Consider the following 19,395-nt stretch of genomic DNA (forward strand, 5'->3'; position numbering starts at 1 on the left):
ATAAGTCGTGTGATACAAAACCACGTATCAAAATAGTAGAAAAACCCAAGTTTAATGAATTGAATAACATATTTAGGTAGATTTTAATCTGACTCAAGTGTTTAGTTTGTTTTTAGTCAAACTCATTTTACAAAATATCATTTAAAAATATTCTTTAATGATTTTTTCGTCATCATCGGCTATCATCCTCACGCTACCACAGAGATATAATACACGAGTGTGCACAAGCGCAGATGTACTCTCTGTTGACTCACTCTCATAATTAAATCCATAACGACTAAAGACGCTGGCTGTACGTGATTTCGAGCCACGGATGTAGCTGTCGACTGCCTGACTCCGGTCTGCTGTTAAGAGTTACTTGAAAGAAAGACCCAAGTAACTCGTTGGAACGACTCGGGAATCGAGCTCAGGTCTTCGGGATGAGCAGGCTTATAAGGTAATCATCAGATCAGAGAGCAGTAAAATTATTTAATATATTAAAAAATATATTCCTCTAGGGAGTTGAACTGACGCGCACTTCTGACGACTGCCTGTTGTGGACGGATTGCTTTGCAATCGCTATTCATACAGAGTGTGTTTGTGCGCTGGAGACATTTCGTAAGCGAGCTTCGAGTTACAGTAACTAATGGTGTTCGACGGTACAGGTGACTCAAATTCATGTATTTAGACGATGACTAATCGTAACAATTTACCGCAATGGTAGAAACTTTAATATGTTTGTTCATTATACTAATGATGATGAAATGTTCATGAAACATGAATTCCTAAACATTAGTTATCTTTTGAATATAAAATACATCGTTATGCGCAACAGGTTTGTCGGCACGGGTTTGCGCTGAGCAATCATTTTGCAGAATTCAATGAACTATTAATTCCAGAGTTATATTAATAATAGTCTATTATTATCAAACGTATTTTAAGCCACTCGTTCAAATATCGTTATGATTGCATCATCATCAGTCATCACGGCATCGATGTGGTTATATGTTCTACACGACACTATCGATAAACGATCGACGAAACAAGCGGCTCTAAACAGGGATGAACTGTCTCGCGTGTCTTGAATATCAAAGCTAACATATGGATACGTAACCTGCTAGCATCAAATTCAAATATGAGTGTATTTACTGAGCATTAATTTAATTTTAAAGGATGAATATGAAAGTAATTATATATACTGCAACTTGAATAGCACGTGGGCAGTTGATGCAGTAGGGCGCAGAGAGACGCGTGTGACGAGCGATCACGTATCACTTTTGTATGCATTACGTTATGTTCGAAGCAGAATGGCAGATTTATTCAGTCCAGCTTGAAGTTGTTTCTGAAGCATTGCTCCTGGTTGTTTCGCTTAAGTTCAGATTTCAGAATATCAAATACAAAATTAATAACTAATAAACTTTTTGTTTACGATATTTGCGAAAAATAAGTGTTATTGTTATATATAATCCTAAACGCTCCGATAAGAGTACGGTTTAAATAAATAGTTTTCCACTCTTCGAGCTGAATATTTACTATACATACGAAACGCATCGTCATTAAAAACAAATGCATTACGATAAATATACCGAGTCATATACACACGCCAAGCGACAAATAACTTCAACTGCCATCCTTATTATACGAGTGGACTTGTGACATTGAATTTACACGGGACCACCCTCAAACTATTTACTAAACAACATCGAAGGGAAGAGAATAAAATAGGCGATATAATAAAAAAGAGGTAAAATTAACTTTTCGGAGTATGTAAGTATACACTTAACTTCCAACTATAATATTTTGGAAAAAAAATCCGCTCTACTTAGTAACGCGTCTCGCGCACACGACGCGAAAACTGAAGTACACATTTCTTGTGAGCGAAGTGTTTCGTGTTGTAGCCGTTAATCACACATCTGCTTTACTTTAATTATTTTCGTGCCAAATTCGCTTCGGTGAGGATTTCTCTCCGCCGCGTCCGCCCGACCGCAGCGCCCATTACCGGAGCGACTCGTCCAACGAAGCCAAATAAATACAGCTCTTTATTTCCCAACAAACTGAAAACATACTCGTACACACCTTAAACTATACTTCTCATATTATATTGATGCCTAAAAATTTTTTTTATATACTTAATAAGTTAAGCCTGTTGTTGTGGTATGTGATATGATTAGAATATCAATTTTTAGTAAATTGTATAATAAGTTTTCAAAGATTTTTTTTATGGTATTGGTGTCAAGCGGGCAGGAGATTCATTCACCTGATGGAAAGTGACCACCATCGGCCATGGACTTCTGCAACACAGGGGCGCTTGCATCTGCATTGCTGCCTCTTAGAAATGAGTACGCTCTTTTTTTGAAGGCAGTATCGGTTCGGAAAAACCGCGGTCGGAATCTGGTTCCACAGAGTGATATGCGAGGCAGTAAACGCCCTAAAAATCGCGCTGTTGTGGATTCCATCCCTATATTCTATTATGTACATTTACGTAGGAATTTCATTAAATGTTTGCACAAACTTTAATAAAAAATCCTTTTGTTTAATTACATGTTTTGTCGCATACAAGCGCGCAGCAGTAAATAATGGCTGAGAAAGCTGAAACAGATAATATGATAAGAGTACTGTCATGTAGTAGCAATTTCAGTTAATGAATTAGTTGAGCTTATTCCGTCTGCGCTGCTCTTGGAATATTGCAAACATTAAACTGCATTGCTACTTGTAATTTAGAACCAAGTAAATTACTTAGAAAACAATCGTAATAATCCTTCGCCTGTATCTAATGTGCCAATTTTCTGTAAAGGAAGTAAATAATAAATAGGTTGATTATATCTCTAAGGAGGTACTTTAAAGCTTATAAATAAAAGGCTCGAACGAATGCGCGTGCACGAATATCTTACGAAACCAATCAGCCAATATTCCCGAATCTTTAAAGTAAATATTTGGACAACACCATAATATGATCTAGCCATAATTTAAAATTATGCTTGAAAAGAATTGTTCTGGTTTATAACCGACGGCGACCGGACAGGGCGGCACTTCTTCCCATAACTAATTAAATATCTGCGAAACTTCTTTTACACCGGTCCATGGTTTATTTATTAATATTATAAATTTAAGTAATGTGTCGGTTTACGGTTCTGTTTTGACATCGAATATAGCGAATTAGTTCTGGAAAATATTACGGCAGATACGATATCGTAACCAGATGTTGATTTCACTCATTACAATGGGCTGATCATAATTCGATAGTTTATGTAAGTGGGATCAACACTGGAAAACATATCCATAACAACACACTCACGTGTCAGAATGGACGATGGACACCATATTATGATAAACAACTTTAAGCATTAACATTGGATGAACTGGTTTAAAATTTAGGTTCGAGATTTCACCGGCACACACTAACAAGTTAAAATAGAAATAAAAACTTGTAGCGTACATTTAACGAGAGAAATAAATCTATTTGTTTTACATTATTTCGTTTTCAAGACAAAGCGTTTTATCGAGGTTTTGAATAGCCAGCATCGCTCGCTTGAAATGTTGAATTAATCGAAAAACCACCTGTTGGTTCCCACGAGTCAATTAGCCAACCGTCCGGCCCGCCTCACTTCCATCTCTCACACTATAAAATTGAAAAATCGATTTAAAATTGTGGATCTATTACTGGGAGGAGAAATAGATAGTGACGGAGGCGACGAGCCTTATCGCTTCTATACAACTCATAGCGCTCGAGTGACTGACGTGACAGCTCCGATGCGAGACTATTTAATTTAGTGCTGGTGCATACTCTCCATAAAATGAGAGTCCACAATGTTTCGACTATGGACTATAATTAATCTCAATCTAAATCGGTTACTTTTTACTTTTTGCTAATATTTACGGAATTTAGACACTGAGAGTAAGGTATTTTGAATATCATTCGTATGTTAGGAGTTAGAAATATGTATATCACGGAGTTGCTGTTTATTAATTATAGCTTTCCATACCGAAGTTTACAGCTCCAAGCGTTCTCCTTAAGAGCGACGTAGTTCTTATTTCAAAGCAGCAGACATTTATCAGTGACTTACGTTTTAGTTTTCCATAAGTTACTGACGTTTAATTTCAATAATATTTATTCTACATGGCATTATTATATCAGCAAAATGTATCTAGTTCTACACTAATTGCAGGTCAATGTGTTTTTAAAGTTAGAAAATTTAATAAATGTTTGTAATGATTTGCTCTGTTATTACATACCTATTTTATTAAAAAAACATGTTTCAACGATGTCTTTGATTTTATCACATTTTTGCCGCTTAGGCGGAGGGGCAGCGTTATTCGCGGGTGTCGGCCGCGCCGAGCCGCGTCAGCCGTCAGTTGGCGCGCGGACGGCGACGGGCGAGGTGCGAGCGGCGCTCGTAGTGAGAGTCTGCCGAGAGTATCGCGCCACACGCGTCTTAATAAGTGACAGTGCTAGTCCACGTATCCCTCAATGAAAACATGACGACATCCTTAAACTAAAATTTGTGAAAATAAGAAAGGTTTGTACTGTTCATGATTAGGCAGATAAGTTGGTCAAAACTAAACTAAACTAAACTAAACTTTACAAAGTTGTGCTAAAATCATAAATGCATGCGAGTGCAGAATTTACCTTTACAATAATAAACAAAAAAATTACTTCAAAATCAAATAAAGGTTTATTTGTTTATTCATCTTTACCTTTAGTCTGGCAATCCACAACCAGATTCAAGTATAAGTTCGTTTAGTTTTAAAAGATCATATTTTATTAATTTAACATACGTTTTTATCCCTCGTAAATGCTCTCTATATGTTCAAACGAATAAAATTGTATATTTGTGCCCGAGACGTGATGTTATCAATTGACAGATATATAATCCTTGTACAGGAAATACTGAACACGATTTATATGTAAATTCGTACTAGCCGAATTGATTAGAGACATTGGTGTAATTTTATATGATCCCAAATATATATATATTATTATATATATATTATTATAATTTAGAGTAATTTGAAATGAAATATAACTTATATATTTTGAAGTGAAACATCTACGCAGGCGCCGCGGGGGTAAGAATGAAATAGCGTTTACTTCGTATACTTTTTTAGAAAAAAAACGCCTAAAACATGACAGTTATTATTGTTAAAAAACAACATTGTAAATCTGTTTATTTGAAAAGAGCAACTATGCGAGTTTCTTACCGTTTCTTCTCGCTGGAGGCTGCTTTCCGAAACGGTGGTAGTATTTAAATATCGACGATTCAAAAATGCTTCAAAAAAATTTCAACGACGATTCAAAAAAAAAAAATTATTTTGATTTTATCGTATCGTATACCGCGACGACAAACGGCTTATGTTGCGGACCCCTCTTCTCGTGTGTGAGTGCCCGTGTATATACTTCGTTTGCTATAATTTCATAAAATAATATTTAAAACAAATATTTAATTTAACTAACGGAAAATTTAAAAAAAAATAATACTATAAATGGACAGTGCTCATTATCAACAACTGTTTTCAATTTAATTTGTAAAAAACTTCATATTTAGAAAAACAATGTCAGTCTGTATTGGCCGCGTGTAAATGATTTAATTTTTCAAAAATAATCAGTATAAAATGACTACAAGTCAAGCTGTTGTATGCATTATTTACAAAACCTATTTACGCGATTGCGACTTTACAAAACCTGAAATTTACTTGTTACTATTAATATTTTACAGAAGCGAGGCGAGTCTTGTTACAACTGCCGAGACGTTTCGCTCCACAGTTATCACTCCTGCAGTCGCCCTGTTGCATCTCGTGCGGCGTACGAACTTGCGCAGAGCGCACGATTCAGATTACATCTGGAATTAATTTCCTCTGCGAAGGTTACGAGATACTTGACCGGTCGTTTTCTAGTTTATTAATTCTTATTTCTAATGCTCCGTAAGTTTCTACTTTATTAGCTGAGTTGAAATTATGATTTTACGAAAAAACATCCGATCCGGCGGGTCGTTAATTATATAGTGGCGATTGTAACTAAGGAGTTCCCTGTACTATGTCTACGTGCGAATATATACTTTATTTATATCCCTTAAAGCGATAAAATTTAACATTTGTATTTGTTTGGGAATGAAGAGTTGTACGCCAATTTCTTCAATTTTGAAGATGAAGTTGTGCAAATTATTGCAAAAAAGTTAAGTTAAGATCTACGAACAGCAACAATGAGAAGAGGCTTATAAAATGGCTCAATTGTTAATATCTTCAATCAACAACAAATGAGAAATACTTTTCGGTTTTTTTTTTAATATGGTGCACTGCCTGTTACGCTAATAATCTTGAATTATACTCGTGCTTATAGGACATTCGAAATGTTAAAACTCATAGCTAGAAAACGCAGTATAGTTTTATTGAGACAAAAGGCATTAAAGTGAAACCATTAAGTCTTATCGGAAAATGCTGGAAAGATAATCATAATTACAAAAACATTAGGTTAGTTAACGATGTGTATTTCGATCAACATTTTTCAGCATTTGTTGCAAGTATCACTATCTGCCTTAACTTCTTGCACTTCTAAGAACTATAAAAATCATACCAATAAATATTTTCCAACAAATATAATCAAAGTCTATTTTGTAGCTGGGTAAGGTCAACGCTTACTTTGTAATGCCCAAGTACAAACATAGAAAAAAAGAGAAATCGAAATATTTTTAGAATAGTAAAACTTTGCAAAAGTGAAAAAGATAAGTTGGATAACCTAAACACAGGTGAACAATTGAGCTGACTGACTTGATTTACAAGCAGTATATTAAAATTGTGCCTGCAACGGCTGTCTGTATTTAATCTCACAATCTATGTACTATTACGACATATTATGTCACGTGGTCAGCGGCAAGTAGAAATAAACGTAGCTCTGAGATTGAAGTTATATATGTACGTTTGCACCACCTTACAAACCGTCTAGTATTACGTTTTGCTTTTAATCATCTGGAGTTATTAAACGTGCTCGCGATATATATCTAATCCAGATCAGTAATCGCAACCTGTGTAAAAAAAATAATTGTTGACTAAAAGAAAATAAAAGAAACAAACAGTGTGCATTTCTTGACAATTAGAACTAAAAATCCAATGACTAACCAAAGATGTATCTTCTCAATCCAATTATAAGAATACATATTACAGTTTAGAGGATCTATATACTGAAACCGATTCACTTGTCAACTATCAACTTTCAGTAAGATGATTGATGAAAACTTCTATGGGAGGGAAGTTCTAAAATGTTAACGAAAACATGTTGTATACATTTCTATAAAAATATTATACCAGTGGAGCTTCATGACTGTATCGATAGTTTAAAAACAGATAACCTAGTTGTGAATAAATAATCTGAATGAAAAAAATAAAATGACAACTAAAGTAGGGATGCAGAATTACCACTTTTGCTTGATGAATGCTTAGCTCTTTAACTATAATTGTTATACCTACTCATATAAGCGGCACTCATTTATCAAAATACATATATCTAAAAGTGAATAGTAAACGTTAACCATATAAATGATTATGATTAATAGATAAAGCAGCTATAGAACTCCATTTTTATTTTGATAAAATAATATTTCCTGAAATTTGAAACATTATCTCGTCAAAATGTATTCTTACTTATGACTTGCGAGATAAATTGTGTGTTCGTAAACATCTTAATTTTTTCACTCTTTCGCAATTTAATACCGTATTACGAGCTCCACAACTTCCAATTGCTTAATCTCGTGAAGTTGAAACTCCTCAATGTTTTTTTTAATAAAACCTCGATATATAGACGAGCAAGTGCCGGTAACTTCGCACTCTCCCATATTTTATCAGCTGAAGACGACATGTGGCAAGGGAATGATTTTGAGCACGTCTCAGATTTGTATTGAACTACGTATCACAATACGCCGTCGCAATTATTTTAATACAATATAGGCATTTGTAAATTTTATCTATTTTTAAATAACCCTCGCTGACTTTTTACAGGTATTTTTAAGCTTCACAGCTATTTGTAGAGAGCATGTATGTAGGTATATATACCTTACGGCAACCTTCGTAAGTACGCATTGCCAACGCACGTCTGTTTTTTCGTCGATGCCCATGTCCTCTGTGAAGGTTCACTCTAAATATTGGTGAAAAATGTTTTGAAATTAGATGAATATTTTAAAAATTACATACGACATCCAAATTTTATCTCTTTTTAGTAAATAAAAAAACAATTATTCTAGTTTTTCGTTTCCCAACTTGTAACTTTATATTTTAACATCAATATTTACAGGTCTCCCGGATTTAATTTACATGTTTCTGTGACATACTGGGGAGCACTGTCTCACCATGTGCGTCGTCTTGCGTTATCGTGAGTTACGAGGATATACACGACACACGGGAGTCATTTTTACCGATAGGCTATAAAAGTGTCGTAGCCTCGTGACGGAGACACCTTTAGACTCCGTCTGCTGTCAATTTACTCTGCAATCTCTGCTAAAAATGATTTTAATTTTGCATTTGCATATATAATTGAGGTTTCCTTCGTATCAATTCATTTTTAATTTCCAACGTTTCCTACGTAATTGAAACAAGTTGAACTCTCCGTGAATTCGTATCTACCTACATACCATAAGCACTTATTGTGATAGGTAATTGTCATAATATGTTGAAAAATTGAACATAAATAAAAAAATATATATAAAGAGAGTTCGGAAATAAGTTAAAATAGAACCAAAATGCAAAATAAGTAAGCAAGTCGTGTTGCTATTAAAATAGTCTCTACTGCAGCAACACACTCGTAACTGCCGTTTACGGCTGACTGTATAGTTCAGTGTTCACTGTAAATTATGAACATATGGAAATCGTTTGAATACGAAACTGCAACTGCCGCCAGTCGCGGCGCCTCGAGTCATCGTGACGAATGCGTTCGCTGAGCTACATTCAGTTTATGCATCTGATAAGGCTTTGGTCTCGATCGCATTGCACTGCAAGGCAGAAACTCACAGTTAATACTATAATTACTAATAAACTAACATCTACGGTCATTTGTGTTTTCTTTCTCGATTTTTTCTCCTCAAACAGAGGATGTCCTCCGGCAGGCGGTAGGCGGACGAACAAATGTCACCATGGACCGTCACACCGGAACACAACAATATCAAGCATTGTTGTTTGGTGGTAGAATTCTTATATGATGAGGGAGTTGTTCCTACCACCAAGTAAAATAGTTCGTTAATGACAACAGAAGACAAAAAAAAAATCGAATAAATACACTAGCTGGCGGACGCTAGTACATCCTTGCACAGAAGCCAAAGTAGTAGGTATATTTATTAAAATAACTGAACTTTTATAACTGCAACAGCCAGTAAAAGTCTTTCGAATATTTTCTCCTACTTTACTCTAGTGTCAACGATAATTAAAAAAATATATATTAATATAAATTAAAGAAATTAATTATTTTTATAATTAATCAATTTTCAAAAATTGAAAATTTATTAATTATAAAATTTGTTATATTTTGCAACAACACGTAACACAATACAAACGTTAATAAGTAGTAAGTTACTTTCGTTGTTACGTTTCAGCAACTAACAGGCTCCGTGTGCTGCTGTTACTCCCAGTCCCTAGTTTAATATCTTCAACACGCATCACGTGACACGCATCACGTGACAAACGTCATGTTTAAATTACCGAAGCACTTTGCTCGAATGAATCAATCGCGAGACTATTATGGATAATTTTATTATTGCTTGAAAATAACGATTTTTCTAATCGAACTAACATATTCTTCCGGGGAAGACAATTTAATACGATTATCGTGAGTGCTTCGGACTACAAATACTTCACCGAGTCGGTGAAGTACCTTTATTAGCATAAAATCTGTTTTGTGATATTACGAGTACGTAGATGTCAGGTTTGTACCGATGCATATTAATACATAATATTCATGAATTTTCGGAGGCAATAATGATCGAACAATGCGGTGACCTCCGGCGGCGCACGTCGCCACTTTATGACACACATTGTTTGAGTGACGCTCTGTCACATTCGAACAACAGGAACTGACGAAGCTATTGAAATAACACAATATAATAATCACCTGGGTAATAAAATACTATTTGGCGATAAAAACGTTTCGTTAGTATTTCTTTCAAAATAATAGACGAATATTAAATATAATCGAGAAACTCATAATGGCTGGTTTTGTGGGTTGGCCAATATAGGGTTGTGTGTTTTCGGTCAAGTAATCCTCATTTATATATTTCATTGCCTAGACGCGTGTGCCTCGTGTGCCTCGAGGACGTGAATGCGTTAGTCTCGTGCTTAGACTCTGCCCGTGTCGGATTATGAGGTTGAATGCACCAATATATACGCACATACTTGAGCGCTGTAACATTATAGAACATTCCATTCTGATCATCAAATTTTTCTATACTTTTGACTAAAGTTTTCGTTGGACAATTTAATCAACGTCCATCTTAATATTCTACTACTGCAGTCATCGTACTTCTATATACCGCTAGAAACCTTTACTTATGTGGATTTTTCCATAATTTAGACTAAGATTGAATCAAACCTAAACCAGTTTTGTGTAACACTTGTGAATATACACGTACGAAGGGCAAGGAAATGTTTTAATGACGCAAATCTAATTTGAGACTACGGCCTGAACACATTCGTACAGCGTTCGTTCGGCGTAAGACGAGCGCGCGAGTAGTGTGGTGTGATCGTGGTCGCGGTTTGACTTTAATTGATTCCAGTAAAATATACATACACAATGTATGCTTCTTTCACGAACTTGTCATAATTCACGCATTTTTAAAATAAACAATTTTAGTGTATTTTGCTTATTTGGCTCGAACGAAACAATCCTACTTCAAACACCCGCCTCCTGCCTCACGCCTCACGCTGACTCGTATTTGAGTTTCGGCCAAACACGCAGGTGTACTCGCCGACGCCTCTCGTGTGCTCAGGTTACTGTTTACACGAAACAGTTTTGTAACTTCTGTTGCCTACGGTGTAATCATTATTAAGAATAGGATTTTCGTAATAAGATTCAATTCAATATCATGCGGTAAAAACACAGACAGATAGAGTTGCTTTCACAACTACTATATTAACCTCATTGAAGAACAGCGATAGCCAAGTAGCGGAAGCCGTATGTAAAAAGTATTGAACTTATAATTAATGTCAAAGCTAATTCCTATTTGTGTGATTAGAATTAATATAATAATAAAGTAATAACCGATCGCGAAGCGATGCGATGGGCTTATAATCGAATTCTTTTTATTTTGCTCATCTAAGGTGTTGGGCGATTTTTACAAGATCTAGCTGCTACTTTGATGATTTTGTAAAATTTCGTAAACGTATTAACAAATAACATTAAATAACAGTCTGTACTGTTCTGCTGTGCTGCACAATTACCGAACCGTTTCGCCCAGCGCTGGTCAATATTGTCTCCTCGTGTTGACTCTTTATTACCACCGCGCGGAAGTTTACCTTCCGCCGTCCATTACCTGCTTTCGATAAACTGTTATGTTATCGATTTTGTTTACGTGTACTTTAATGAGTTCACTTGGAGTTTAGTTTTTTATTGTGTATTATACATATGTACGTCGACAGCTCGTATGTAATAAAAGAAGCTTCGAAAGTTAGTTAGTTAATTTCAAAATTTCCTCGTTAGAGTTTTAAAAATTACATTCGAATAAAAGCTAAGAACTTAGCTAACGTACAAATTACGACCACTGGGAAAGGTAGCAAGTATTCTAGCAGTTTTTCCTCTGTGCAGTCGGTTTGGGAGAGCTGGGGAACAAGGATCTTTCTATCACGTCACTGATAATGTCTCATCACGAATCACGTCTGTTCTAACGGTCTCTTTAAAATTCCAATGCTTGCATGTTTTTTTTTAAACGTTACGCACAAACTTTGTTTGTTGAGAAACTTATGTATCGACGTCTCCGCTCGGTGACGAAAAACATAAACCACATGGAGAGTAAAAGAATAGTAAAAAGTTCTCTCGGAATTTTATCCTTTAGACATCGGCAATATATTTTACTCAACGTGCATTAATGCAGGGTACATTAATGAAGTTTTACCTGAGGCCAACAAATTGTTGCGGCAGCGTCGGTCTCCGTTCTTTGTAGCAATTTACGAGCGGCTTAATTGGCGGGACGCAGTGTGCGGCTTTTTCATGCTTTATTGAGTAAGCTCATCTCGGTGGTAGTGCTGGATGCAGACCGTTACATTTACATAATAACATATAAGGCAAAAGGCGAATTATATCATTTATGTTCCTGTGTATATATTTTTCAATTTCGATTTGACGACGGCTTGAATCCGAATATATATTATACCTTGTGAAAACAAGCATAAATGTTTTTCTACGTATTATATTCTATTACTTTCGACCTATTTAAAAAAAAAAACACAAAGCTCTTCAACAGACCTCGATAAAATAATTATCGTAGCAATATTTTAAATAACCTTTTACCCAGCTTCCTGCGACAGGATGCGCTTTAAAAGCAGAGCTCACTAATTCCTAGCTTCTGGTATTTTGTCTCAGAGTAGATACTCTGCTTCGGTTAGGTGTGTCTGCAGTTTTGCTAGTTGACACATATAAATTGTAATTATTCCTTGTAGCTCAATCGAAAACACTTAGCACTATCAAAAATTAATTGTAATTGCTTATAACATCAATCGGATGAAATGTTAATGTCACAGATGGGAGAGAGGACGTCGTCGCCAGGAATTCATCAAGTAGGTATATCGGCGGGAAACCGCGCGTGGTTCCGTCCCTTTTGCGTCCATTCCTTTGACGCTAAATGTTGCGGCTTAGTTGTAAGTGATGAAATATTTTGTTACTGAAACGACGTTTAGCAGTGTACTCTGTATCTCTTTACCTTTATGAATAATAACAAAGTCGAAACAAATAACTTATGCAATACTTTTTAATATAATAAAATAATTTGTCAAACATTACATGGTATTCACAGCGGCATTTATAAACTTTTAATTTATACTTCAAAAAGATCCATAATAAAAGTTCCATCGATGGGAAAATAATTAAATACGTTAAACAAGAAGTAATTCGCCGTGCTGAAAAATTCAATCTTACTTTAAATAATTCATTCAATGTTTAATATACAAATATAAAGATATTTTTTTCTTCTTCATACATTTGCGAAATAATACGTTTTATACTATTTTTAACTAGCTGTTTTATAAATTTAAATCATTTGTAAAAAAACACATTGGGAAAGAAGGCATATTATTCAATATAAGATAAAAAAGCTTGTTAACTTCCAGACAGGACATATTACAAACATACAATTATATTTAACTAACATGACTTTGTATTTTTAAATGTTGAAAAAGCGTAACTACTGAATTTCTTGCTGGTTCTTCTCGGTAGAATCTGCATTCCGAACCGGTAGTAGCTTCACTTAATATTGTTTGTGAAATGACAATTAAAAAGTGCTTGTAAAAGCCTACTTCAATAAAGTATATTTTGATTTTGATTAGTAGTACGTATATTACAGATCACCGTACAGGATATATAGAGTTACGCGTGTGGCGTTGATTAGCATTAGCATTAGCAGCCCGTAAATGTCCCACTGCTGGGATAAAGGCCTCCTCTCCCTTTGAGGAGAAGGTTTGGAGCATATTCCACCACGCTGCTCCATTGCGGGTTGGTGGAATACACATGTGGCAGAATTTCGTTGAAATTAGACACATGCAGGTTTCCTCACGATGTTTTCCTTCACCGCCGAGCACGAGATGAATTATAAACACAAATTAAGCACATGAAAATTCAGTGGTGCCTGCCTGGGTTTGAACCCGAAATCATCGGTTAAGATGCACGCGTTCTAACCACTGGGCCATCTCGGCTCGTGGCGTTGATATGGACATGAAATTCCATTAGGCTTCATTTTCAACTATCTGTGTTTTTGTCAGTTTTTCGTGGGATAATCTCAATTATAAACCGGTTGACGATTCAAAAGTGTTTTGATTCCAGTAAGAACATGATATTATTCTTAATTTTGCAGGTGTGAGATGTGAAAAAAGGTGAGGTCAAAGGAGTCCACAAGGCAGTGCGTCGGTGCGCGGAGCAGCATGGATGATCTGGAACGAATAGCGCGCGACCGAGCCGCCTGCGACGCCAAGAACAACGAAACCGCGCCGCCGGACGGTAACGCACTCGCTATGCTCGACCACCAGGATATACCTTATTTTACCTTGCATTACAAGTGCAAGATCTATAGTTCCATTTCGGTGATAGATTATTGAGATAGGTGTTCCTTCGCGAACTGTAGATGTTGATAATTACTAAGCGAAATAAATGATTTTGATATTAACGTGTATAATGTTGTGAAAATATTATCGACAGGTATTTACTGCGAGGGAACGTTCGACACGTGGTTGTGCTGGCCCCACACTCTCGCAGACACAATAACATATGCGCCCTGTCCTGACTTCGTTCCCGGATTTAGTACCGACTGTACGTCGTCTTATTTAAAGTGATTTTATTTTATAATGTTTTAAATAAGTAAAATATTTAGTGTAATGCATTTTATGAACCGAACTAGAAAATTATTTTTGGCCTTTGATATTTTTGTTAAAACTTTTGTAAATTGTTACAGTGTTTGCTCACAAAGAATGTACTGCAAATGGTACTTGGTGGCAACACCCGCTGTCCGGACAGCCGTGGTCGAACTATACGACGTGTGTCAAGCCTGAGGATGTACGTACACTAAATCCCATCAAAAACATAAATGTAAAAATGAGAGCCAAGTCCAATATTATGATATGTACCTTGGTTGTTGACTTCAACGACAAAAGAAGTGAGATCTAAATGGGTGCCAAATACAATGGTCCTTCCTGAAATTTATTTATAACTACATAAAATATCATTTCTTCTTATAACTTAGGATAATATATTGTTGCCTAAGGTCTGACTTGGCTAGGCTATCTTATCAATTTAGGTCCAAGTTGACTTGGACCATGGATAAGATAGGTTAGTTATCAAGTAGGTTAGTCAGTGATAAAAATGACGATTTTTAGACGTTAATATCTAAATAATCGTTTGAGATGCGTTTATGAAATTTTTAACACATATGTATCTCGCGAGTCTCAAAATATGAGCCAATTTTGACACATTTATGTCAAATAGTTTTTGAGTTATGAGGAGGTCAAAAATGGCTCCAAATGGTTCGTGTAATATTACACACAGTGCTACTCGCCAGTTCTGTTACTTGTACTTGGCTAACACGCTAACACGCTACCGCGTGTCTAGATACTTAATGTAATTTCGTTACGTTTAAACGCCTTCATTTTACATCTCTCCCCTCCTCTCGCAGGACGTCAGTGACATCATAGTCGTGTACGAGACGGGGTACAGCGTGTCGCTCGTGGCGCTACTGCTGTCCTTGGGAATACTTTCATATTTCAAGTAAGAATAAACGGGAAAATATTATTAATATTCTCATTATTTCCCATCATTTTTATTATGTTTATTATTATTATGATCAGTCAACGAGCATGTCGTAACGAATTCTTACATATTACAGGAGTCTGCGCTGTGCACGAATTACCGTGCATATGAACCTCTTTGCATCTTTCGCACTCAACAACGCTCTCTGGCTAATCTGGTACAGAGTGGTCGTGCGCTCGCCGGTCACTGTGAGGGAATCTCCGGTGTGGTGTCAAGTACTCAACGCAACTCTGCAGTACGCGCTGCTGACTAATTACACGTGGATGCTGTGCGAGGGGCTGTACCTGCATACCGTGCTGGTCAGTGCGTTCGTGTCAGAGAGACGCCTGGTTCGTGCGCTCCTGGTGGCGGGCTGGATGCTTCCCGTGCCGTCGGCCATCATCAACGCTGTACGTCGTGGCATCGCCAATGAACCATTCTGCTGGGCCGATGATGGAGCGCCTCGTCTTGAGCTGGCAATTCTCGTTTGCGCGGCTGTACTCCTCAATTTGGCTTTTCTTTGCAATATTGTGAGAGTTCTTTGCACTAAGCTGCGGGCGGGGGGCGGAGCAGGCGTAGCGAGACCTTCAGCTACTGTACTGCATGCTCTTCGTGCTACGTGCTTGTTGGCACCTCTCCTCGGCCTCCAATATTTACTGACGCCCTTCCGACCGCCTCGAACGGCCAGTTGGTGGTTGGTCTATGAATATGTATCGGCGTTGACAACCTCGCTGCAAGGGCTGTGCGTGGCCATACTCTACTGCTTCTGCAACGGAGAGGTGCTTGCGCAACTTCGTCGTCGCTGGCGGGTGCTCACTTTTCGTCCGAGAGCGAATTCCACAACGAATACCACAGTTTCGGTTCGTAAATTTCAATAATGTTAACTGCCACCATTTAATCTTAGTGAAATAAATAATTAGTAATGTTTGAGTTTATCAAATAATCATCAATCGGTAGTAGATACCTGATAATTGGAGGGGATCGTAGTTAATAGTATAGAAACTTCCATAAGGTCATAAACGTATTTTTTATATTTATATCTATGCAGAATACTGATTGATTTTTTTGTATAATATTACCTATATTTTAAATTTACAGTTAATGGAACTTTAAAAAATCTTCACATATCATCACTCGCAGATCCTCGCGGAGGCATCAATCGGCTTACTTGCTATACTTTCTAAATTAAATTAAAATCCGCGTATTAAAAGCGCTTATTGCCGCTTGTCAATTTCTGTCATTTTGAAGCTTGTTTGCGTGTAACTGCTTTTGCGTGTATAATCACTACTACTAATTCTACAAACAAAAAAATTATTAGCCTAACCTTTAAGAACATTGGTAGTCTAACTATAAATGAAAACCAAATGAAATAATGAACTCATTCATTAATAAATACAATATATTGAGGAAACTAAGGTATTTTTTTTTTTATTTAAGTTAAGTGGTAGGCTAAAATTACTAATAAATGCTTGATACCTGGTTCTAAACTAATAAGAATTGAAAAAATACAATTGAATTGCGAACCTCCTTTTTTAAAGTCGGTTAAAATATATTGTCATCATTTTTTTTTTATAACAGTTTATAAAATATGAATGCCAATTTGTGCGTTGCGTATTAATGTAATTGATCGTAATTTAAATCTAAGATATATGTTTTTTCCCTTAAAAAAGCCTTAAACTTTATAATTGCATAAGTATTTACTCGGATACCGATGTTAGTAGTTTTGTAGAAATAACATGAAGTTTGAAATTTAAAATTGTGGATTTAGCTTGGTTTTTTTCTCAAAAATAGTATAATATTGTATCAATACATTCTAGAGAAGGCAAACTGCTCGTTTATCTAGGGCTTACAAAAATAACTTACAACTCATTTGTAAGAGGAAACATTTTTGAAAACGTGCTTTTTTAACAAATAATTTATCTAATATCAGTAAAGTTTATTTAGGACTTTTTCAAAAGACTCTAAATAACTGATAAATACTCACAACCCCTTTAAAAAATCTCGTGATAACGGCTCATCATAAACGGTTCTAAATGTTTCAGTTCGTACGATCTGCCGGCGCGGGCGCGGGCGAGGAGAAGGTGTGACTGGCGGCGGCGGCGGGCGAGGGGGGCGGCGGCGCGGGCGGCGGCGAGGCGGACGCGGCGCGCGGCCGGCGCATTCGCTTCGAGTGCGGCGACAGCGACGAGGACGCGCCGCCGCACACGCGCCTGCTGTGAGCGCCCGCCGCCCGCCGCGTCTTGTCGTGCAGGATACTTCTTATCGGTCTAAAATTAAAATCAATATTTGTAGTGCATTCCACTCCTACTTAAACAAGTTCGAAAAATTGAATAGGAAACAACCTATTTTATAATTTATGTACGATAAACGAAACTTACATTTTTTTATAAACGGGTTTTACAAATTACTAATCATTAACGTCAACTCGGGGCTCGTTCACGATTTCAGCCAAAAGGTATAATACTTATTACATGCACTTTGTTGAACGTCAGCGGACCCTCGCCTTTTAATCGACGAGCTGTTTGATTGACTATTTTTCAACTAAAAACAAATGCTATTATTATAAAGTAACATAGTTTTATTAAATAAATACTTTAAAATATACTTGTATGGTGTGGATTGAAATGGACTACACGTTATTGCTATTGGATACATGTGTGCGTGTGTGTGATCACTTCTCACTCGCCAGCAACGAGCAGTAGTGACCTCATAACTGACGAACATTTGTATGATATAAGGTGTTAAAAGTGATGTGACTAACTAAATGTACATAGATCTTAATGTATGTGTTATGTTAAGTAACCGTGGGCACTGGCAGGGGGAGGAGTTTATGGGATCCCGCCGGGTGTGACATGTGTTCACTATACGAGTAATAATCTATTTAATTTAATCTTGGTGAAAAAATTGCGTCGCCGGGATATTGTACTCTTTGAACCTTATTACATTTTCATTGTATGTATTATGTTTGCACAAATTTTCTGAATGTTTAATGTATAATTGTGTAAAAACTGCGGGAATATATTGTTACTACAGAGTATGTATCCGGATCCGGACCGGACCGCAGAATAAGCCAGTGCAGTATACCTGTAATGAGGCGACTTGATAATCGGTGCAAAGATGATAAACAGCAAGTTTTATTTTACATGCATTTTGAATCTCTTCACGCGTCTGATGGTGACGTGGCGCTGCACTCGTTTAACTCTAGAGTATAATTTAAGTTAAAACACTACCTCATGATAGTTTTGTTGTCGGTAAATATTAAGTTATCACGAGACGAACTCATTGCATAATATTTTATATTTGTTTTTTTTTTTTTCAATTATCGAATCGGTAATAGTAAAAAGCATTTTGTAATATATTGATATAATATAATTGTCGTATCGAGCACAGATTCGACCGAAATGATGTATCGAGCTAACTATATGAATTGTAAATAAAACATGTAAATATATTTTTTAATATATACGTATGAACAATTTAAAAAGTTTTTATTTTCCGTTCCAAATTCCTTCCTTATTTTAAGTGATTTTAATTATAGTATTGTACTTGCGTGGTACCTACATCATGTAGAGGAGTACGAATTTAACTGCTATTAAAATATGACTGAGATGGCCCAGTTTTTAGAACGCGTGCATAACCGATGATTTTGGGTTCAAACCCAGGCAAGTACCACCGAATTTTCATGTGATTAATTTGTGCTTATAATTCATCTCGTGCTCGCGGTTGAAGGAAAACATCGTGAGGAAACCTGCATGTGTCTAATTTCAACGAAATTCTGCCACATGTGTATTCCGCCAACCCGCATTGGAGCAGCGTGGTGGAATATGCTCCAAAACCTTCTCCTCAAAGGGAGAGGAGGCCTTTATCGCAGCAGTGGGGCATTTACGGGCTGCTAATGCTAATGCTAATGCTTAAATACGTATTTACTCATTTATAACCATTATCCCAAAAATATTTTTTCA

At 36.4% G+C, this 19,395-nt stretch overlaps 1 protein-coding gene across 5 annotated transcripts in view; it reads left to right on the forward strand.

Moving 5' to 3' along the window:
* Positions 1–17,520, forward strand: part of LOC125068276 (calcitonin gene-related peptide type 1 receptor) — a 72,192-nt gene extending 54,672 nt beyond the window's left edge. For 2 of the 5 annotated variants that reach the window (XM_047677376.1, XM_047677377.1), the window contains exons 3-8: positions 14,010–14,152; positions 14,351–14,461; positions 14,604–14,704; positions 15,321–15,412; positions 15,531–16,293; positions 17,476–17,520. In XM_047677376.1, coding sequence (XP_047533332.1) covers positions 14,077–14,152; positions 14,351–14,461; positions 14,604–14,704; positions 15,321–15,412; positions 15,531–16,293; positions 17,476–17,520 — 1,188 coding nt within the window. In that variant the 5' untranslated portion in view covers positions 14,010–14,076. Of the gene's footprint in view, positions 1–4,298; positions 4,497–5,693; positions 5,841–9,217; positions 9,285–14,009; positions 14,153–14,350; positions 14,462–14,603; positions 14,705–15,320; positions 15,413–15,530; positions 16,294–17,475 lie in introns of those variants that run through there. The other 3 variants (XM_047677378.1, XM_047677375.1, XM_047677379.1) reach the window with 3 other exon arrangements.
* The last annotated feature ends 1,875 nt before the right edge of the window (positions 17,521–19,395 follow it).

The sequence above is a fragment of the Vanessa atalanta genome, chromosome 13 (assembly GCF_905147765.1).
Source record: "Vanessa atalanta chromosome 13, ilVanAtal1.2, whole genome shotgun sequence".
NCBI lineage: Eukaryota > Metazoa > Arthropoda > Insecta > Lepidoptera > Nymphalidae > Vanessa > Vanessa atalanta.